The 23,372-nt window shown below is 41.4% G+C and overlaps 1 protein-coding gene across 10 annotated transcripts in view; it reads left to right on the forward strand.

Moving 5' to 3' along the window:
- The window catches only part of pitpnm2 (phosphatidylinositol transfer protein, membrane-associated 2), an 80,265-nt gene that overhangs the window by 28,565 nt on the left and 28,328 nt on the right, over positions 1-23,372 (forward strand). For all 10 annotated transcript variants that reach the window (XM_019360699.2, XM_019360698.2, XM_005459654.4 and 7 more), the window contains 5 exons: positions 17,201-17,415; positions 18,734-18,855; positions 19,260-19,493; positions 22,531-22,869; positions 23,061-23,156. In XM_019360699.2, coding sequence (XP_019216244.1) covers positions 17,201-17,415; positions 18,734-18,855; positions 19,260-19,493; positions 22,531-22,869; positions 23,061-23,156 — 1,006 coding nt within the window. The remainder of the gene's footprint in view (positions 1-17,200; positions 17,416-18,733; positions 18,856-19,259; positions 19,494-22,530; positions 22,870-23,060; positions 23,157-23,372) is intronic.

The raw sequence follows: 23,372 nt of genomic DNA on the forward strand, positions 1-23,372 counted from the left end.
CCTCTCGGTGTATTTCCCCGTACCTCCCTGCATCTTCGTTCAGGTTTGTTTTGTTAGCTCCGCCCAGTTTAGGTTCCAGTTTCATGTTCCCCCGCCATCGCTGTTTGTTTCCACTCCTGTCAATAAATACTCACCTGCACCAGAGCTTCCGCATTTTGGGTCCTTTTCTACAAACTCCACACGTCTGCCACACCGGACGTGACAGTACGAACCAGCCACCATGGACCCAGCAGCAGTAAATCCGTCTGAGGAGCTCCGGGACGACATTATTTACAATGTGGAGATTCTCCTCGGGCTGTGGCTAGAGAACCCTCTGGAGGAGCTTCGCCGCGCTGTGGAAAGCCGGTTACAACGGCTCTTTTCCGGCCTGCCATGGCTTCTGGAGTCGCTTCCACCGACTGTGCAGGCCTTTCTCCACAACACACCACACCTTCTCTCAGCCACTTCTACCTCGCTGCCCGACCCGCCGGATGTGGTTTTGCCCGGCCCGTCGGAGCCGTCTGCGGGGAGAAAACACCGATCACGCCGCCGGCGCGCCACCCCACAGCCGGACGTTCGGACTCCTAATTCGCCGGCTGTGGTGAGTGAGGACTCTTTTCCGTTTTCGGACTGTGTGACTGTTTATTCCGGGGCTGTGTTTTGTGTGGCAGATACTAACGTGAACAGCTATTCACCTGCTCAGCGGCTTCAAGCCCAGTTAGCTGCCCAGCAGCCACCGTCAGCTCGGCCAGCCGCCCAGCAGCCACCGTCAGCTCGGCCAGCCGCCCAGCAGCCACCGTCAGCTCGGCCAGCCGCCCAGCAGCCACCGTCAGCTCGGCTAGCCGCCCAGCAGCCACCGTCAGCTCGGCCAGCCGCCCAGCAGCCACCGTCAGCTCGGCTAGCCGCCCAGCAGCCACCGTCAGCTCAGTCACCAGTGTCAGCTGCTCACTCTCTGTCAGCTCAGTCTCCAGTGTCAGCTGCTCACTCTCTGTCAGCTGTTTGTTTCCACTCCTGTCAATAAATACTCACCTGCACCAGAGCTGCCGCATTTTGGGTCCTTTTCTACAAACTCCACTCTGCCACACCGGACGTGACAGTAGGCTTAGTCTATACACAAATGATATGAGGTCTCCAAGTAGAGTGTAGGTGTCCTGTTTTAGAATCAGATATTATTGCTAATAAAACAATAAAATTGTTTTAAATTTTTTTTGCAGCCAATAGAAAGAAAATCAAATAATAAAGTTGAATCTAAGAATTTACATATATTACTGATGCTTATCAGGGAAACACAAGATGTTAGACACTACTGAAAAACTTCCTCCTACTCTCCCCGCAGAGGTCCGAGGGATCTAGGAATAGTGATTTTATACCTCTTGATCTCTACTCTACAATCTAACCTGCCCTAAAGCAGTTTATGTTCACAGCATAAGCTACCATGTAGATTTGCCCTGTTAAGACATGAACGATTATAGAAAAAATCTTTAAAATAACTTTAACTCTGGCACACATCCCATGAAATATCTAATAATCAGACTTTTTAGTATCATCAGGAGGTCAAAGCTTAGTAAACTATAAAAAATTTTGAATTTTAAAGCTGACAAATGAAATGCATTCAAATTCTGAGTTTTCACTTATTAAGTTTTCACATATTAACTGCTAATTAGACGCAATCTAATTAATGTAATCCAATGTTGTCAAACTCTGTCAAAGAATTGTTTCAGCAGGCAAAGAAAGACACAACTCAAACATGTATATACATGGGTGATCTCAGTGGAGACTCACACTGAGACATCAGTTCCCTCTTTATTTATACACTGCTCCTTCCTAAAATATGTCGGGTCGGTGCCCCTTGTGTGTAAAACAACTCCTTACAAGGTGATAAGCATGAAACATATTTAAACTGTTAAAAATAGTAACCGGTCAAGCTTATCTCAGCAAACTCAGCAAGGGTGGAGGCACCTGTGGTATTTCCTCATGCAAGCTTTGTCATGAAACACAGTAAAATAGGAGATTTAAATGAAGCTAAACAACTAGGGATTTTTTAACTACAATAAAGCAGAATACATATAAAAATCCTTTAACATTCCCTCCTGTTTTAGCTCATTTAAACACGTTTCACACTTTATTTCAGAACATGTTCTCTTGCTCCTAGCATTTTCAAACATGTCATCATGTGTTACTTATATTGCAATCTAGCTTTACAGGTCGTCTTTAAGATTTTCTTCTCACACATAAACATCTTCGTCTTCAAAGTTATCTTCACTGTTACTCAGATCATTTTTGTCATCCATTGGTACAGTAACATAAGCTGTCAATGATGTGGAAATCATTTTAGAAATCATCTTCCTGAGACAAGGGAGAATACATGTGGAAAATACACAGAATAATACAAGTAAGAGTCCTATGAATATTAGACCTTTATACAGCAAAACAGTCCACGAGCCACTTAGCAACCATTTCAACCAATCTGTACCCCCGTCTACATATTCCTTTGACTGTACATTCTGAAGTCGTTTTAGAACTTTTAATGCATCCGTCATGTTACTAGAATGTATGTTGTCAGGTGTGTAAGTGCAACAGGTGGTGTTAAAAAGCACACATAATCCTCCTTTTTCAGCCAGCACAATATCAAGCGCCACTTGATGTTGCATGACCATTATTCGCAGGGCATCTATCTCCTCGTTTTGCTGGTCATTGACTCGACATGATGTATTCAGGAACAATCCAAATCGATAGTTCAATGTCTCGATCCTCAGCGCATTTTTCCCTGTGCCTACCCACGGAAAGAGTGAGTGCAGCACTTTCTGTCCTGTAGTCCAAAGCTTGAATTCCTGTGGGACGTCAGAGCCCCATATTGGGTCATGTGGTTTTGGATCTGGAGTGTCAACTGATCTTTTCCCTCTTTTGAGTGATGTATCGTCGGTAGTTATCTTAAACGTGTGATCAGATATGAAGATTGGAGCACACATACCTGTCCATTTCTTGGGGGGAGTGAAATAGGCCCGCTGTCCACATAGCCAGGCCATTCCCTGCACCCAATAGGTGCCATTGGAAATGTCATTGTGTAGTGGTGTGAGTTATCATGCGTCCAAGCTTTCTTCTGATGATGCTTTTGGTCCATATTGAATAGTAGGAAGCATCCTGCTGCCAGTACTGCCAGGGTCAGTGAGATCAGGAGCAGCTTCATGGTGACCTGGCGCACCTGGCCCCTCTGATAAGTAGACTAAAGGCAAGAAGCAAAGGGCGGGATATACCCGATCAGCCCTTCCTCCACCTTTCGGATCACCAGAGGGCAGGGGCGTCGGCGTCTATTAGTCTATGCTCTCACTCACTTTCTTACAGCGACTTTGGTGGATCCAGGATGGTCTTTCAGAAATCTTGCATGCAGTAGGCGTGGTTAAAAGCACTTGGTATGGTCCCTCCCAACGGGGTGAGCTCCAATTTTTCCTCTGGAGTACCCTGATTAGGATCCAGTCACCTGGCTTCAACCTGCAAAATACTGGAGAAGAGTCATGCGGCAATTTGTTGTTCAGCACAATTTCTTTATTTTCTAGTAGCTTTGCCATCCACTCTGCTAGAGTGGTCTCTCTAACTGATTTGCTTACTGGTTCACTCGTTATCGGTAGGGGGAAAGGTCTTCCATGAATTATTTCAAATGGCGTCAATTTTTGGGAACCTTGTGTTAATCTCATCCACATTTTTACTAGACCTATACATTCAGGCCACGGTCTCCCCGTCTCTTCCATGCATTTCCTTAATCTTTGTTTGATAGTGCCATTTGTTCTTTCCACTAGCCCTGCACTTTGTGGATGGTAGGCACAGTGATTTTTTATACTAAATCCTAATGCTTCGGAGACCTTGCTAATCACATCATTTACAAAATGTGTTCCATTGTCTGATCTTATCAGGGACGGTATGCCATATGTTGGGACAAAATGGTTGCCTAGGCATTTTGCTACAGAGATTGCATCTGCCTTTTTTACAGGATAAATTTCTGGCCATTTTGAGAACACATCTATAATCACTAAGGCGTATTTTGAACCTTGGCTTTCATTTAGCTCAATGAAATCCATGTGAATAGTATGAAATGGGTGAGGTGGTGCAGGAAAATGACCTCTTTTTGGTCTTAGGTTACCTTGTGTATTATGCTTTTGACAAATCATGCATGTCCTTATAAATCCTTTTGCCGAAGTTTCAAAATTTAGTGTATAGAAGTGTGTTTTTAACTAATTATACTCCCTCCTGTTGACACATGAGTAACTCCATGTGTCACAAGAGCTACTGTTTTATGTAAAGACTTCAGTAGTATTGGTTTCCCATCACATATCATCAGATCATCCTGTAGGATTGCTCCGCACCTCAACCATTTCTTTTGCTCTAATAATGGTGCCGATTTTTGTTCATTTCTCAAAACATCCAGTGGAATTTGTGTGGGGGTGTCAAGTGTCAGTGTGTCCACTTTTTGTTTTGCAGCTGCTTTGTCTGCAAAGTTGTTAGTATAGGTTTGCTCTCCATCTCAACAAAGTCTCATCTAGGATGACAGGATTTCAATCAGGTCAAGCGCCTCTATGCACCTGATTAGTTTAGGTATTTTCTTTATTTTCTTCATCTCATATATCATTGAACTGAGTTTGAGCAAACCTTAAGCTTGATTCAGACTACTTTTAACAATTATCCACCTTACATCATAGCTGAATAAGATGCTTCTTCTCATTAATATTATGTCACTATTAATATTATTATTAATATTATTATCTCCTCCCAACCATACCTGCGACCATATGTTCTGGACACTCGGGTAAAGAGAGGGGCTGAGCTGTCAACTGATCACCACCTGGTGGTGAGTTGGATCAGGTGGCGGGGGAGGACGCTGGACAGACCCGGTGCACCTAAACGCGTAGTGAGGGTGTGCTGGGAACGTCTAGCAGAGGCCCCAGTCCGCGAGATCTTCAACGCACACCTCCGGCAGAGCTTCAACAGCATTCCGAGGGAGACTGGGGACATTGAGTCCGAATGGACCATGTTCAGCGTCTCCATCGCCGAAGCTGCTGCATTGAGCTGCGGCCGCAAGGTGGTTGGTGCCTGCCGTGGTGGTAATCCCCGAACCAAATGGTGGACACCAGAGGTGAAGGGAGCCACCAGGCTGAAGAAGGAGTCCTATCGGGCTTGGTTAGCCTGTGGGACTCCGGAGGCAGCCGACAGGTATCGACAGGCCAAGCGGAATGCGGCTCGGGCAGTGGCTGAAGCAAAAACTCGGGTGTGGGAGGAGTTCGGAGAGGCCATGGAAAAAGACTTTCGGACTGCCTCGAAGAGATTCTGGCAAACCGTCAGGCGTCTCAGGAGGGGAAAGCGGTGCTCTACCTGCACTGTGTATAGTGCTGGTGGAGCGCTGCTGACGTCGACTGAGAAAATTGTCATGCGGTGGAAGGAATACTTCGAGGACCTCCTTAATCCCACTGACACGTCTTCCGAGGAGGAAGCAGAGTCTGGGGATGAGGGGAATGACCCGCCAATTTCCGGGGGCGAGGTCACTGAGGCAGTTAAACAACTCCTTGGTGGCAGAGCCCCTGGTGTTGATGAGGTCCGCCCCGAGTTCCTGAAGGCTCTGGACGTTGTAGGGCTGTCCTGGTTGACACGCCTCTGCAATGTTGCGTGGAGATCAGGGGCAGTACCCCTGGATTGGCAGACCGGGGTGGTGGTCCCCATCTTTAAGAAGGGAGACCGGAGGGTGTGTTCCAACTACAGGGGGATCACACTCCTCAGCCTCCCTGGGAAAGTCTATGCCAGGGTGCTGGAAAGGAGAGTTCGTCCGCTAGTCGAACCTCGGATACAGGAGGAACAATGCGGTTTTCGTCCTGGTCGCGGAACACTGGACCAGCTCTTTATCCTCTCAAGGATACTTGAGGGTGCATGGGAGTTTGCCCAACCAGTCTACATGTGTTTTGTGGACTTGGAGAAGGCATTCGACCGTGTCCCTCGGGGTGTCCTGTGGGAGGTGTTGCGGGAGTATGGGGTGTCTGGCCCATTGCTACGGGCCATTCGATCCTTATACAACTGTTGCAAGAGTTTGGTTCGCATTGCCGGCAATAAGTCGGACTCGTTCCCGGTGGGTGATGGGCTCCGCCAGGGCTGCCCTTTGTCACTGGTTCTGTTCATAATTTTTATGGACAGGATTTCTAGGCGCAGCCAAGTGGCGGAGGGCTTTCGCTTCGGTGGCCTCAGAATCTCATCTCTGCTTTTTGCGGATGATGTGGTTCTGTTGGCTTCATCAGGTGAGGGCCTCCAGCTCGCACTGGAACGGTTCGCAGCCGAGTGTGAAGCAGCGGGAATGAGGATCAGCACCTCCAAATCTGAGGCCATGGTTCTCAGCCGGAAAAGGGTGGAGTGCCCACTCTGGGTCGGGGATGAGTTCCTGCCCCAAGTGGAGGAGTTCAAGTATCTCGGGGTCTTGTTCGCGAGTGATGGGAGAAGGGAGCCGGAGATCGACAGACGGATTAGTGCTGCGGCTGCAGTGATGCGGACGCTGCACCGGTCCGTCGTGGTGAAGAGGGAGCTGAGTGTAAAAGCGAAGCTCTCAATTTACCGGTCGATCTACGTCTCTACCCTCACCTATGGCCACGAGCTGTGGGTAGTGACCGAAAGAACGAGATCGCGGATACAAGCGGCAGAAATGAGCTTCCTCCGAAGGGTGGCTGGCCTCTCCCTTAGAGATAGGGTGAGAAGTTCGGCCATCCGGGAGGGGCTCAGAGTAGAGCCGCTGCTCCTCTACATCGAAAGGAGCCAGTTGAGGTGGTTCGGGCATCTGACAAGGATGCCTCCTGGGCGCCTCCTGGGTGAGGTGTTCCGGGCATGTCCCACCGGGAGGAGGCCCCGGGGCAGACCCAGGACACGCTTATATCTCTCGGCTGGCCTGGGAACGCCTTGGTGTTCCCCCGGACAAGCTGGAGGAGGTGGCTGGGGAGAGGGAGGTCTGGGCTTCTCTGCTTAGGCTGCTGCCCCCGCGACCCGGCCTCGGATAAAGCGGATGAAGATGGATGCATGGATGGATTATTATCTCATAATTGTTTTCTCTTATTTCTATATAACATCAATAGTATATTACAATATACTACTATACTACAAATATACAATAGTCTATTATAATATTTCATATATATTTTATTATGTATCCATCAAGGGCTGGGGGTGATCTGCAGTTTCACCCTTACCCAAGCTGGAGACACACTTTCCTTGGCTGAACAATGACACAGCCTCAATATACCTTATGCAGCTCTCTTTTTTATTTGATATACTTTCATGTGAATTATCTGGTTTCATTTACTCTATTCATTCTATGCACGTTCGTCATGCCAACGATATTTCATTGTTAATACCAGTTTACAGGTTGTTATCCTGCCTATTATTAGTTTGAATACATCAGATAAGCTCTGATTTAATTTAACCTTTTGTTTATTCCACTTCATTCCTCTTGTATTTATTTCTGTTTGGAGGGTTTCTTATAGTTGCGTTAGTGCGGAGGGACTACATTTGCCTTCCCACGTGGGACATTTGGTTTTCTTTGGATTCCTCCATCTACATGCACTAATTTGTCCGGCGCCTGGACATTTTTTCTCTAGCCACTGCTCGTCAGCAGTGAGTTTTGTAGCTTTATTACCCATTACAACAAAACTGCAGAGCTGTCTCTGGTATTAGAGTCAGGAGTGGTAACTAACACGCCCTTCTACTCCTATGCTATTCGTGGAGCGGTGTCAGTTTTACGTGATGAACACAACCTTTCTCCTCTACTCACCAGTACTTTGGCTACTGACAGGAAACAAAATGACAATAACAAAAGAGTAATCCAGCAGCGTACCGTGCTTAAAAATGATTTACTCTTCACACACAAAAAACACAAACATTTATTATACAGTCGCGCAGATCCTTTCAGCGGATCAGTCTACCAGCCCTTCAGGCGGGGGAATCCCTGCACTTTTATACCAGCCCGTGCGGTGGCGAACCTATTTTTGGATCCCTGCACTTTTCTACCAGCCCGTGCTATAGGCGAACAACGTTTTACGCGAGTGTATACGTGTGGTTTTCTTTACCTTACTGAAACGTTGTTGCAGCTGGTTTCGTTAGATCGTTCCACTGAATCCCACCGCCGTGGACCACTGATAAAAACACTGGCCAAGACCCGAATTTTTTACGCTCCTGGGCTTTCACCTCTACCTAGAGAGGGCTGTCGACAGACTTCAGTGCGGGCTCCCCACGGCGTCAGGAATCAGTGTAGATCTCTGCTTTGGAGTCACAACAAAACAGTTGTTATTTCCTTTCCGGCTCGAAGGACCAATAAAAATGTCAAAGAATTGTTTCAGCAGGGAAAGAAAGACACAACTCAAACATGTATATACATGGGTGATCTCAGTGGAGACTCACACTGAGACATCAGTTCCCTCTTTATTTATACACTGCTCCTTCCTAAAATATGTCGGGTCGGTGCCCCTTGTGTGTAAAACAACTCCTTACAAGGTGATAAGCATGAAACATATTTAAACTGTTAAAAATATTAACCGGTCAAGCTTATCTCAGCAAACTCAGCAAGGGTGGAGGCACCTGTGGTATTTCCTCATGCAAGCTTTGTCATGAAACACAGTAAAATAGGAGATTTAAATGAAGCTAAACAACTAGGGATTTTTTAACTACAATAAAGCAGAATACATATAAAAATCCTTTAACAAACTCCATCAATAGCACCTGTAGAGACTCACTAGTTCACCACTGACAAAGCCATTAACTTGGCTTTTCAGACACTTAATCACAGTCAGTTTAAGTAAAAACCATTTATGTTTTTCTGTGCATAAACTGTATCTTAAACATGGCCCCGGCTACCCATTGTTTAGAGAAGTCCTGTTGTGAACCCTCAAGCTGAGTACTTTTACCTTCACTGTTTTAGATGCTGTGTAAAGGAACAGCTTTAACTTTCTGTCAGGCTCAACATTCCCCAGGATTACCTATATTTTAATAAAGATTCACAGAGCACCCTGGAGTAGTGCTGTATATTCTACACTGTACCTCATTTCTGCTCTGGGCTTGAAGATGAGTGTTATTAATACAGATCCAGTGTGCTCACTTCCCAGAAGGTATGCAGACAGAAGGATGATAATTTGAGGCTCTTAGCTCCTCACCTAAATTACATTACCTGCTAGATTATTACAATTTTCCAGCTGTTTGCCTCCTCTGACCTTCATTACTGATATTACCTCCCTAAAGTCTTCAGTAGAGAGAGCTCATTTTGCAATCTGAGCTCTCCTTCTTGACCCTGAACACCCCACTCTTGCCGTTAATAATGATCATGATGATTTGTATTCATGTTGTGCGTTCCTCGACCTGCAGCATATTACAGTGGCAGGAATGAAATGCCTTTTCAATCATGTTTCAAAAATCATAAGACAATGCCAGTGCAGTCATTCATTCTGAATGAGTAGGAAGATACAAAAGCTGTAGCCAGAAATACTCAGTTTGCATGAACAATGTAGCACCTGATAATTAACTCTTACATCACTAGTGTATCACTGCCACTAAAAGTGCATGGGCAGCAACCCTGAGACCCCAGATCTTCATATTGCCCCAAAAGCCCCAGGTTGACACTGTGGTGTCATACACATATAACAAACATGGACATAACCATCAACCAGGGGTTTCTGGAATTTGAATTTTGAAATATCAGTGCTCTTACTGTTGCCGTGTTGATGTTTGGAGCCAGATAACAGAGAGCAAAAGAGCAGATTACTTAGCAGGATCTTGCATCTCCATCCATAATCTATGTGGGTCCAACAGAGAGAAACAGATTGGTAATGGTGCATTAGTATCAGATAAAATAAAACAAAATCTTAGAATTTCACTCAACAAAACTGAACTGCAGCTGTCTTTTCCTAGTTGTGCCACACAGCAAAACATTCTGTTTTTGCTCCGAAAGGTGCTATCGCCACAAACAGATCAACATGTCCATTTCAGTGACTAGAATTAGCAAAGATCAGGCTTAGCAGATACAATAGTGATACTGTTGTTCCCTTTGTTGGCACACCTGTGTATTATAGCAGCCATGCCCTTTATCAGTGTCCTTATAGACATATAGAAGTATAAAAAGAAAAACACATTATCACATATTCTTTTGGAAAGTTCTTTTATTTTCCAGTATTATAGACTTTTGTTTATATGAAACATGTATGCACCCATGGTGTCAGTGCTGACTTGGATAGTTGGGGGTAACAAATTTTCTTTTTCTTTTTTTTCCAAGACTCCAATTTCAATGTTTTCTGTTCCAATATGAGTCTGTCCAGCTATAGTTTTGTACCAGTGTTATTATGTCTGAAATATTCAACCAAGCATGGCAGGTTAATTATATGAAAGTCGCTGACCCTCTGGAAAACTAAAGAACTAAATCCAGTAATATGGATATCTGTCATGTGATCACTGCAGTCATTTTGGAAATTAGCTCTAGTCACAAGCCAAAGGATGGTAAAATATAGAAGTGGTTTTAAACACCAAACAATCCTTTACTGTGTGAATGTGAACATTTGCCTGCCAGTTGCTGGCAGATGTTAAAATTTTAAGTTCATTTTCCACCCTGGTAGATTGTGATTCTTATGTAGGTAACTGAGCTTCTATTATCAGATCCTGGAGGGTTTTCATATATTTAATAAGCCACATAAAGGTGGATGTGTACAAAAGGAGAGCCTTGTAAGGAGATGTAGGCTCTTTATAAATGGAAACTGTAATTCCAGACCAGTTGTCTGTAGAGCAACAGGATTAATACAACACTCGGTGGGATCTATGTGGCTGAACCATCTGCTGCCTTTTATTGGAGGAGGTTACGTGCTGATTTTACCTCCCCTATGTCTGTCTCATTTAGTCTGGATTAGATGAAAAGATGGGAGGTTTATAACAGATTCAAAATATTACTGTATGATCTACTGTTATGCACTTCTCAGATTGTTATCATATAGATACGTAAAAAATACAATCAGAAATGTATTGTTTTGGTTGGTATTTCAAGATATTCTATTGAAATCCAAACCTTAATTTGTAATGAACTGACTTTTTTGGTAACAAATATTTTGCTTCCCACTAAGTGACCTGTGACATCGCCTTTTGATCAAAAGTGGTCGGTCAGAGGTGTTGTGTTGCACACTCAACTTCTGGGTGACCAGTTGCTTTCTGCAGCTACTTGAAATCATTCACCAAATGTGAAAAAAGTCTGTGCAATCACCTGGTAACCAATGAGTTTTTATTCAGTTTTTTGCCCTAAAACAATATTTTCTACAAACCTATTATCATCTAGAACAGGTCGAAGACTATTCTACTAATATTCCCATTTAGCATAAGGCATCAGATCAGATCAGACTAGATCACGCTGACTCAGCTTTCCTCTTTCAGTGATGAGCTAGGACTGAGACTTCATAAAACACCTGAAAGCTCCTCCTAATACCTGAGGAAAATCTGCAAAATGCTGCATTTAAAGCAAAATACGCAAACGGAATCTGCTGTTAACGTAACTCTTATAAAATTAAAGTGAAAAAGAATTTCACAGTGTAACGTGAAACAGAGGTGTCGTTCAAAGCCAAAGATGATGGAAAACTCTGAAAAATGAACAGTAGAGGAATAGGGTGGGTGAAGTAGAGAAAACTGGTGTCTTATATAATGGAGAGGCAGACCTTTCTTGTTCCATGTGGCAGCTTTTTCTTTCCACCTCATCACATTGGCTCTGCTGCATCATCCAGCTCAGTGATGTAATCACAAGGTTGGGCAGTGACAGACAGGAGTGCTGCGTAAGGCTAGCAGGGGTTTAATTGGAAGTTTATTGAAAGAAGCGAGTGTGTGTGAACACCAGCCCCAGCTGCAAGTTGTTCATTAGTCAAAACCAAGGTCTGAGCCAGGAAAAGTACAATTTAAGGACCTTTATCATTCAGCAATATAAAAAGCTTGTGATACCAGTTGTTGCAAGTGATCTGTTATTTCGATTTATTAGTCCCCTAAAAACATACCATAGTTGACAGGATATTAATGATAAGAAACACTCTTGGCTCTTTATAGTATATGAAGGAACAGAGTTATTTTCAAAGAGACATGCTTATTTAAGCGATTCATTGAAATTAACAAAGAAAAAAGTGTTTTTTGAAATTACACCACTCTTAGTTAACAAAGGTGCTCTTTTGGGATATGTCTTATTTCAATGAGGAGAGAACAATAGAGAGAACTAAACATAATTCATGATGATTTTAAGTTATGGTATTTGGCGATTAGATGCCGATGACCCATCACAGTACAATAAAATGAATTAGGACAGGATCCCTTGAAGTCTAGACGCTGGTGGTGATGAAGATAAGTTGAAAACTTGGATGAAGTGACTTGCGTAAGGCAGAGATGAGGGGGAGCTGGGTTGCACGAAGGAGTCTGCAAGGGAGAATGAAAGATGAGTGGTGTGATTTAAAAGATGCAGAGTGGAGACTGATTGAAGGTGGGCTGAGTTCACTCAGAGTGAAGGGAGCCAGTAAGATGATTGGACTACAGCAATGATGTCAGCACTGAGTTTTACAGCATGGGAAAGTGGAAGTGAAGTCATGTAGGTTTTGTATGTTGGAGGCAGGATCTAAAGTGTACAATCACACCCCTAATAAAGAAGAAACAGAACTGTAACATGTAACAAATGAATTCTTGTAATGTCAGTGATGTTAGCCATTGTCATAAATGTTCAGGCAGGTGGAAATCTCTTTCTGTTACTGCAGTATATTTCCAGTGTTGGACATTTTTTCCCCGACTGAAAAATGCTTTAAAGACACTACATCTCCTCAGAGACCAATACTGAGACCCCCCCCCCCCCCCCCCCCCCTCCCTCTTAGAAGCTTCTTCAGTGGAGACACCCTCTTTACTTTTAAGACTAGGCTTAAAAAATTAGGGCTGGATCAGGTGACCCTGAATCCTACCTTAGATACACTGCAACTGGCCTAGGCTGCTGAGGGCTTCCTATGAATCACTGAGTGTTTCTTCACCTCTTTTCAGTCTCTATGTGTTTATATTATATATTATATTTAGTCATTAGTGATTATTAATCTCTGGCGCTCTTCAATAGTATGCTTTTTGTACGGTTTTCCTCCCCTCACTGCCAACCGGTTGTGGGAGGGGCTGTCTGGTTCTGCGAGAAGATTCTTCCTGTTAAAAGGGAGTGTTTCGTTCCTACAGTCTCCAAGTGCTTGCTCATAGAGGGTCATCTGATTGTTATTGGGGGTCGCCTGATTGTTGGGGTTTTCTCTTTAGGGTCTTTACCTCACAATATAAAGCACCCTGAAGTGGCTGTTGTTGTGATTTGGTGCTATATAAATAAAATTGAAATGAAAAAGTGTAAAATACTTCAACAAAATCAACTTCAGATACTGTTTCTGCTTCATTTGTCATTAAAAAACAAGACGTTGTCCATCCACGAACCTTCTTGTCAGTTATTTGTTCAATTAATTTTGAGCCTCTGAAAATGGTGGTCTATGGCTGAACTTCCAAAACAGTTAATACAAAACTTTTGTAAATTCCTTGTAATTAAAGTCTTCAGTCATTTTTTAATTGCTTGATTTAAAAACTGCTGACGTGGTGTACAGAGACAAAGTGTGTCCTTGTTCAACAAATTATGGACCTAATTAGTGTGAATGCTTGTAAAAGCATTCACAGTATTGTTGTTGTAATCTTTATTAGTGTGAATGCTTGTAAAAGCATTCACAGTATTGTTGTTGTAATCTTTATTATTATTATTATTATATCATATTCCGTACGTTTTTGTGCATCTATCTCCTTCAAAACCGTTCAACTTAGAAAAACCATTCAAACACCGTTAGATTCCACTTCTTTTGGACATGACTGCTTCTATTTTTCTCATTTATAACATTTATATTTTTAATTTTATTCAACTTTTTTCAACAAAAATTTCCCATGTATTTCAATGGGGAGACCCTTCAAATCCTCATTCAACTTACTCATTTTCAAACTGTATCTACTTCAACATACGTTGACATAGAGCCACCATTCAAACTTTAAAACGAAGACAAGACATTCAACTATTCAACTTGTATTTATCTTTTCAATATCTGTTATACTTTTTCTTCAGTTCCAGTTTAAGTTTCATGATGTTTTTTCAGCCGTTTCAGAGTTTATAATGGGTGTGTATGGGACGGAATGTTGGGGCTAGAGTGAGACAGCTGAACTGCTAGAGTGAGAGGAGCGAAAAAATTAATCTTAAAATATTTTTTAAAACTGCTGCTGTGTCCGCAGCGTTTGCTCTACAGGTATGATTTTACCCTCAAAACGTAGCCATCGCTGTCCTCTTTCATCCAATGTGTTTACTATTGTACTAGGTGTTATGGTTCTTTCATAAATGTCACCAAAGCACAGACTCCTCCCTCCAACTCCTCCATAGACTCCAATGTTAAAGTGGCTCAGAAAGTTCCTTTGAAAATCAGAAGAGCATGGTGTCTTTACACTGTCACCACGTCCATATAATAAACTCCACAGGCATGAAAACTGAGAATTAGGTAGACTGGACATTGCTGTCGCTCACGGTGAAAGAATTTTGTCAATAGGACCTGTACTTTTCATTTGGGAGCGATTTGTTTCGACCTGACTTTTCTGTTCATTTTAAGCAGCAAAAGTGAGGTGCATGTCTGTGTGCGTGTGTATGGAGCCCCTGGCTCAGTCACTATAGCAACCAGGCTCACACCTGCCTGCCTAACGAGCTCTCTCTCACTCTGCCAAGATTCATCTTGAATACTTCTCTTTCAACAGCTGCTGTGTCCACAGTATTTGCTCTACAACCATCATTTTACCCTCAAAGTGAAGCCATCGTTCTTCTCTTTCCAACAGCGTGTCTTTCAAAGCTCAGAGATGTAAACCTTTAAAACTGTGTGGATCCAAGTGGAGGGATCATATTTTAGTCATTCAGTGATTCAAAGAATATGAACTTTTAATATTCATTCAGATGTTTTCTGACTCTGAATTTTCTGTTCTCATTTCTTAGGTTTTCCAAATTTTAATTTAAAAACTTTTCAGCTATTTTCCAACTTCTTCTGTGTGAACATCAACTTTCAAAAGTTCTGCACTTTTGTTTTCAGGTTACAAACTCTGTATTTTCAGGCTCATTCAACATTTTTATTTTTAACTTAAAATTCAGCAATTAATTCATTTCAGTGCATACATTCAGATTCAAGCATTCACACTGCAGTTTCTTCAGAAAATGCACTTTCTAGTTATTATTATTATTATTATTATTATATCATATTCCGTACGTTTTTGTGCATCTATCTCCTTCAAAACCATTCAACTTAGAAAAACCATTCAAACACCGTTAGATTCCTCTTCTTTAGGACATGACTGCTTCTATTTTTCTCATTTATAACATTTATATTTTTAAAATTATTCAACTTTTTTCAACAAAAATTTCCCATGTATTTCAATGGGGAGACCCTTCAAATCCTCATTCAACTTACTCATTTTCAAACTGTATCTACTTCAACATACGTTGACATAGAGCTACCATTCAAACTTTAAAACGAAGACAAGACATTCAACTATTCAACTTGTATTTATCTTTTCAATATCTGTTATACTTTTTCTTCAGTTCCAGTTTAAGTTTCATGATGTTTTTTCAGCCGTTTCAGAGTTTATAATGGGTGTGTATGGGACGGAATGTTGGGGCTAGAGTGAGACAGCTGAACTGCTAGAGTGAGAGGAGCGAAAAAATTAATTTTAAAATCTTTTTTAAAACTGCTGCTGTGTCCGCAGCGTTTGCTCTACAGGTATGATTTTACCCTCAAAACGTAGCCATCGCTGTCCTCTTTCATCCAATGTGTTTACTATTGTACTAGGTGTTATGGTTCTTTCATAAATGTCACCAAAGCACAGCCTCCTCCCTCCAACTCCTCCATAGACTCTAATGTTAAAATGGCTCAGAAGGTTCGTTTGAAAATCAGAAGAGCATGGTGTTTTTACACTGTCACCACGTCCATATAATAAACTCCACAGGCATGAAAACTGAGAATTAGGTAGACTGGACATTGCTGGCGCTCACGGTGAAAGAATTTCGTCAATAGGACCTGTACTTTTCATTTGGGAGCGATTTGTTTCGGCCTGACTTTTCTGTTCATTTTAAGCAGCAAAAGTGAGGTGCATGTCTGTGTGCGTGTGTACTGAGCCATTGGGTGCAGTTACTATAGCAACCAGGCTCACACCTGCCTGCCTAACGAGCTCTGTCTCTCACTGTGCCAAGATTCATCTTAAACACTTCTCTTTCAACTGCTGCTGTGTCCACAGTGTTTGCTCTACAGCCATCATTTTACCCTCAAAAAGAAGCCATCGTTCTTCTCTTTCCAACAGCATGTCTTTCAAAGCTCAGAGATGTAAACCCTTAAAAGTGTGTGGATCCAAGTGTAGGGATTACACTTTAGTCATTCAGTGATTCAAAGAATATGAACTTTTAATATTCATTCAGGTGTTTTCTGACTCTAAATTTTCTGTTCTCATTTCTTAGGTTTTCCAAATTTTAATTTAAAAACTTTTCAGCTATTTTCCAACTTCTTCTGTGTGAACATCAGCTTTCAAAAGTTCTGCACTTTTGTTTTCAGTTTAATAAATCTGCATTTTCCAGCTCATTCAACATTTTTATTTTTAACTCAAAATTCAGCAATTAATTCATTTCAGTGCATACATTCAGATTCAAGCATTCACACTGCAGTTTCTTCAGAAAATGCACTTTCTAGTTGTATGTGAGCTTCTACCTGAGCTTCGTCTGAACACTGCTTATATAGACAAAAATATAACCTGAGGGAATCTGACCTTTTGTACTAAGGAATTATGGTCACTGAGAAAATTTGTTTTAATTGTCTGAAGTTCTTTTTGCATTTCATCTCTTGTGTTTTCAAATATTTCTGAATTGCAGGCTTACGAATAAATATCTTGGGTTTTGATGTGATCCAACACTTTTGGAGTCCAGTAGAGTATAACATGCAAATACATGTAAAATTAGCTGATGCTACATTATTATTAATATAATGTTTGTATGTGATACTAATGTAATACTCTAACGTGAACACCATTGTGCCTGTATATTGAGTACTTTTACACATACTATTTACTGCCTTTTTTGCATCTTGATTAATCTCAACAGCTTTATACTTTAGATCTCTTCATACTATTTGCTGTCTTGCAGAAAAAGAGCAGACAAGAAAGTTGTGGTGAGGGCAGCGGGGTGGAGATCCTGGAGAACAAACCATATGAGGACGGCCCTGGCGGCTCGGGTCAGTACACTCACAAGGTCTATCACATCGGCAAACACATCCCATCCTGGTTTTGTGCCATTCTGCCTCAAGCTGCCCTTCGAGTGGAAGAGGAGTCTTGGAATGCTTACCCCTATACGCGAACCCGGTGAGGGAACCACAGATACAGACAATAAAAAAAGTGATGGAATTTTATTTCCGGGGAACACATTATAAAACTGTCCCTGTGCCTCTTGTAAAACAGTCGCTCCCTGTTAGTGCTTAAAAGCGTACGTTACATGACGTTGGCTTTATCTGAAGTAGAAATGCTGACCTTTCAGAGATAAAATGTTGTTGATGGTTTTTATTATGTTCTTTTTATTATTATCTGCTGATGGCAGTGTGTTCTTTCTTTCTTTTTTTTAAAAACAGAATAACTTCAGCTGCATGACCACATATTCATTTGGTGCCAACTTTGAATATCATCCTGATGACTTAATGTGTTGGAACCAGCCACTCCAACTGCTTTCTAAGCCCATCAAGCGTTAAGGGAATTTTATTGGCACCACTTTTTACTTTACAACTGATGCTGATTTGCAGCATTTTACATGAGCTCTGCAAGTACTGCTTACAGGTGCTGCACTTTACTCCAGCTTAGGCCTTTTTCTGCTGATGCTCAGCTACATTTTAAAGGAGATGCACTTACTAGTAACTTTAACCATTCCCACCCTGGAGGTCTATGTCTTAGGACCAGGCTGTATGTGTTATTAAAATGCAGTCCATTGCAATTCCTTGAAAGGATGCTGAGCATGGGATATTCAGTGAATTGTTGTGCTTGGTTTCTGATGACTTTCACTTGAAGATATCTAATTGCTTATGCATTGTTGGATGGTCATGAGATCTAATATTGACTTGGGATGAAGGATCCTGTTAACTGATGCATGACACCACCAATGACTTCTAGAAAAGAACCCAAACATTGGTTCTTGTATTGTTTCAACCATGTGAAGATGCCAGAGCAGCTTTTCACCATTGCCTCCGGCAATCCTACATTGTGACACTGCATTCACACTTCATATGATTTTGAAGTGGAAATTAGGATTATTACTTTCAATAGCAAATACTGGTACAGCGCTTTTGTGCTCCATTTGAGCACTCAAAGTGTTTTCTTACTACAAGGCTCATTCACCCTGTCATATACACTTGCACTACTAATACTGCTTTATATAAACTGCTTTTTTTCTCCATCTAAGCACTTAATGAACATTCTTACACACTGACACTCACACTCTGATGGATACTTCGAGGTCAATTCAGGGCTTGGCATCTTGCCCAAGGGTACTTTGATATGTAAACTAGGGGAGCATAGTTCCCCTAGAGGGATTGAGCCATCAACCTCCCATCTTGTAGATAAGTGGCTCTACTTCTGGAGACCTAGCTCATATTGCTTTTCCATCCAAAGCAACAATTTCTTTTTCTTTCCTCAGGTATACCTGTCCCTTTGTTGAGAAATTTTCTATAGACATTGAGACTTATTATAAACCAGATACTGGAAATCAAGTGGATGTCTTCAATATGTCCTCTGCTGAGAAAAGACAGAGGACTATTGGTAAGTTTATCGTCATGCACACTTAAAAACTCACTCTCTCTGCACCATTACGCTAAAATTCTGCCTCTGGGATCAACTGCCTGGTCGTTGTCTCCTCATAAGCAGGATCAGAAATCGAATTTACACAGAGTTATTTGCAATGAAAGCGCTGACAGTGTGGTGCAGAGGGGATGCAGGCTGTGGAGTGTAAGAGCTTGTGTTGAGCCTCCGCATACTAAAATTCACTGGGGTGCAGGGAAAATGTGCAGTCAACTCCAGACACGATCCCTGCAGGGACTGATTACATAAAAGACACACACATAAAATCACATGCTTTTCTTGAGGTGAGTGAGGACATTGAGACATACCTGCTGCTTGAATATGCCTCAGTTTAGCAATTCATTATGTTTTTGTTTCCCTTGTAGACCCCATAGACATCGTTAAGGACTACATACCTCCTCATGAGTACCTCGTGGAAGAAGACCCTAAGCTATATCAGTCAGTCAAGACTAAACGGGGTCCATTGTCAGAGGACTGGATTGAGGAAATCGGCCAGAACCCGGGTCAGAGTTCTGTCATGTGTGCCTACAAGCTGTGCAAAGTAGAGTTCAGATACTGGGGCATGCAGTCCAAGATCGAACGCTTTATTCATGATGTGGGTAGGTATGGCTTGTGTGTATGCATGTTTTTATGTGGTTCAGATCTTACAACCTACAGACATATATTTTACTGAAAAACAAGGAAAAACCAAAGTCTAAGACAACTGTAGAAGCTAAAATAAAAACAAAAAATCCCCCAAAATCCTTAAAGATTAGCAAAAACTATGACTATATCAATATTTGGGAAGACTTCTGCAGTTAATTAATCCCAGTGTCCAATAATCCTGCAAACTGTGACATCCTAAAGAGGACTGAAACGCACAACTTGGAAGACCAGATAAAAATTCAAATTTTAGTTGTTAATTCAAGATTTGGTACATAGGTAGTTAATCTATTCATATAACAAATTGCATAACAAACCAGAGGATTCTGGTTAGGTTGGCAAGATATGTCGAGTTTATAATCTAAGTTTTCAGTGGCTGTTTTTTACCTGGCTAAATCATCATGGTAATTTGTGCCGAACACATAATCTTACGTTTTTATTAAATCTTTTAACTAAATCAAATCTATAAATTTTTTATTTAGAGCATCTTTCGAGTGCTGGGTGAGTATGTTTTATATGTGCAAGTTCTTGAGCTTGACTAACATTGCAAATGAAACCCATCTGTAAACAGCAGTACAAACTGTGCATTGTAATATCTCTAGAATTTGCACGTAGTTAGTTGTTGATGCAGAAAAAGCATAAATGTCTTTATTGTAATAAACTTAATTCTAGTCTGCTCCAAGTTGCTTTCAAACTGCTGAAATTGCAGCTACTAGAACACAGAACACAGGCCGGGAACACCTGTTCAATCAATAAAATTACTTTTACTTTGATTTGCTGACAAACTAAAACAATTTCCACTTCTCCTTCATTAGACTATGAGACAGTAAACTTTGACATTTAAAGTATCCAGCTCTCACGATAGGAATAAACAGCAGGATCAAAAATTTACTCAATGTTAAAATAATAAACCTGAGTTATACTTGAGTTAATTTAGCGTTTTACTGCTCTGTTTTTTATAGTCTTTTTATGTTACCATTGAATTATCTTCCTCTAATAACATCTCTGACTGGGGCAGGTGACATGAAAAAGGAGATCATTTTGTGTGGAAGAAGAGTTATATGACTCGTGAAATGTCCCTTTTATGTGAGCATGCACAGAATATGAAGCAAAAAGCCTGGGTTAAGAAAGAAAGTGATGATCGCTGGTGTGATACACCAACTACTTGAGACACATTATCTCTGACAGAGTTTTTAGGATTTTTTTTAACCCAGCTAACACAAAGAAAGCCGAGCTCTGTTGGGCTGTGTATAGACCTCATAGACTTCACAGCCCTATTAAGGTAATCTGATAGAGGAAAAGGAAATACACACAGACCAGGCACTTAGATATACACAGTATGCAGCTAATCACATGAGGAGGACGTAGAAGAGCTGACACAAAACACAAGCCTCGCAACAAAACAAGTCGGAAAGTCAAAAACAAAATGTAGTTTGATGGGTTTTCTCAGGAAACTGGGAATCATTCTGAAAAGTGTTTAACAGTCTTGAAAAATAATTCTTAAATAATTCTGTAAAATTAATTCTGAAAATGATGAATAACTGGTATAAACATTTAAACCTTTGATTTAATTTTAGGCTACAATGTTCCCGATGACTCCTGTGAATAATTTTGAAAAACATCAGTGAAACATCATTCAAATTTGGCATTAGAAATCAATCAGTCATGGATTAAATATCAGAAATTAGGCTGAAAATTCAGGCAAGAGTACACTGAAATGTGGCTTTCATTGTTGAATGTCTTAGTGAAAGTAAGCATTTAAGAAAACATCTTATTTCCGTTTGCGATTAACCACTGATAAAGTAAAAAAAAAAAAAAAACTACGTTGGAGTGCCAGATACTGAAAAAGAAATGAACCAAGTTAAAATAGAAGCAAGTATCGAAGAAAAACTAATAAAAATGCAAACGATACCTGGTGTAGAAAGTGTCAGAGAGGCAGGAGCAGAGAGAGGTTTCTGGCTTCTCGAGATAACAGAGCAGGCTGGATTAATTTCCTGCCTGTGTTGGTGTGTTTCTGTTTTATTGCTGTGATCTAAGACTGTTTATACACTTCCACGGCCCTCAGGATGCTGCCTCACAGCATTTTACTTCCAGACTAGTGAAGCAGCGGCTGCTCTATCTTCATGATATTCTCACTCAGTGGTCCAATCAACACATCTTCAATCACAAAATGTGATTTTCCTCTGTGACTCTCCCGTCACATTTCAGCCTTTCATTGAACTTTATGTTTATGCTAATGTTATCTGCACTTGTTTACTGGGCTTCCGCCCTAAAATATTCACAGCGTCTTCATCTGCATCTCCCCTGATTCATGAATACTATCACACACCAGCTCCAAGACACATTGCCTTTTTAAACTGTGCCTAACAGGTGTTTGAGTTGCATAATATGCTTGGAGTTAAATATACATGGAGTTAAATTGCTTTTGACAGACCAATCCTGACCTCTGTTTATATATATGAAAACTGAAAAAGAAGAGAGGCCAGGATTGGTCTGTCAAAAGCAATTTAACTCCATGTATACACACTGAAAATAAAGATGAAAAAAGTTAAGCATATTATGCAACTCAAACAACTGTTAGGCACAGTTTAAAAAGATATGGCTGTTGAGTTTTTAAATTTATGCACGTGTATAAATTTAAAAACGTTACTGTCATAATGATATAAGTGGCACTAAAACACTTTATGGTGAGTTTCAACTGACTGGTTAATTATACAGTCATCACCTAACTGTTCTTGTTCACCATCACTGCTCTCTTTCCAAAAAAGATGAGTAAAGATAACTTACATTTCAAAAAAGCAGTAAAAAAAAAATCAACTAAATCAAAATGAAGACACAAGACAAACCTATAACTAACAGCTGACAGAGAATCGTAAATACCTGAAGAAAGTAAATTGGATTTGTAATGATATGGATATTCAGCTAAACCACTTTTGTAGATTTGAGCCCTTAAAATAATTCATTAGCACTAAATTTTGGTTGCTGTTCCTGCAGGCCTTCGTAAAGTCATGGTTCGAGCCCACCGGCAGGCGTGGTGCTGGCAGGACGAGTGGTATGGCCTGACTATCGAGGACATCAGGCAGCTGGAGCTGGAGACCCAGCTGGCCTTAGCAAAGAAGATGGCCCAATACAGCCTGAATGAAGGAGGGGGAACAGAAGCCAACAGCTCCTTTATTAGTCAAGAGCAGGAGCAGGGAGCAGAGACAGTGGGCTCGACTGCAGAGGCAGAAGGAGCAGGAGGGAAGCTTGGAGATTCACTTGAAACAAGAGGGGAGCTCACAAAGCAATGGTCAACGTCCTCTAGATCCTCCAACAGGTCATCAAAGCGAGGAGGTGAGGACGTCCTTCTGATTTTTGTCTGTTTCACTGGCTTTTACCACAGTCTGTGGTACAATATTTGTATTGATATATCTTGAATTACAGTGTAACTGTTGACGTGAGCGCAAGTACTTATTTAAAATATTGGTCATGCCATAATTTTAGGTAACGCTGTGCTACACCAACGTTAATCTTTGTTTGTACAGGAAGTCCATCTCATCAGAGCATTTCAGAGTGGAGGATGCAGAGCATTGCCCGGGACTCTGAGGACAGCACAGATGATGAGTTCTTTGATGCTCATGGTAAAAGTCAGCCGAATAAAACACATTATAAACAGCTCACGAGCCAATGAATTTATTCAGTATTGTACCCATGCACAATTTTTATTGCAAGAAAGATTTTTGCATTTCCGCAGTTCCCACAGATTCAATTTAGTATTTGGACATTATCTTGAAAGATGAATTAATGTGTTTTCATATCTGTGTGTCTTTGGGATGATAAATATTAACAGTGGAGAA

The sequence above is a fragment of the Oreochromis niloticus genome, linkage group LG7, assembly GCF_001858045.2.
Source record: "Oreochromis niloticus isolate F11D_XX linkage group LG7, O_niloticus_UMD_NMBU, whole genome shotgun sequence".
Classification (NCBI taxonomy): Eukaryota; Metazoa; Chordata; class Actinopteri; order Cichliformes; family Cichlidae; genus Oreochromis; species Oreochromis niloticus.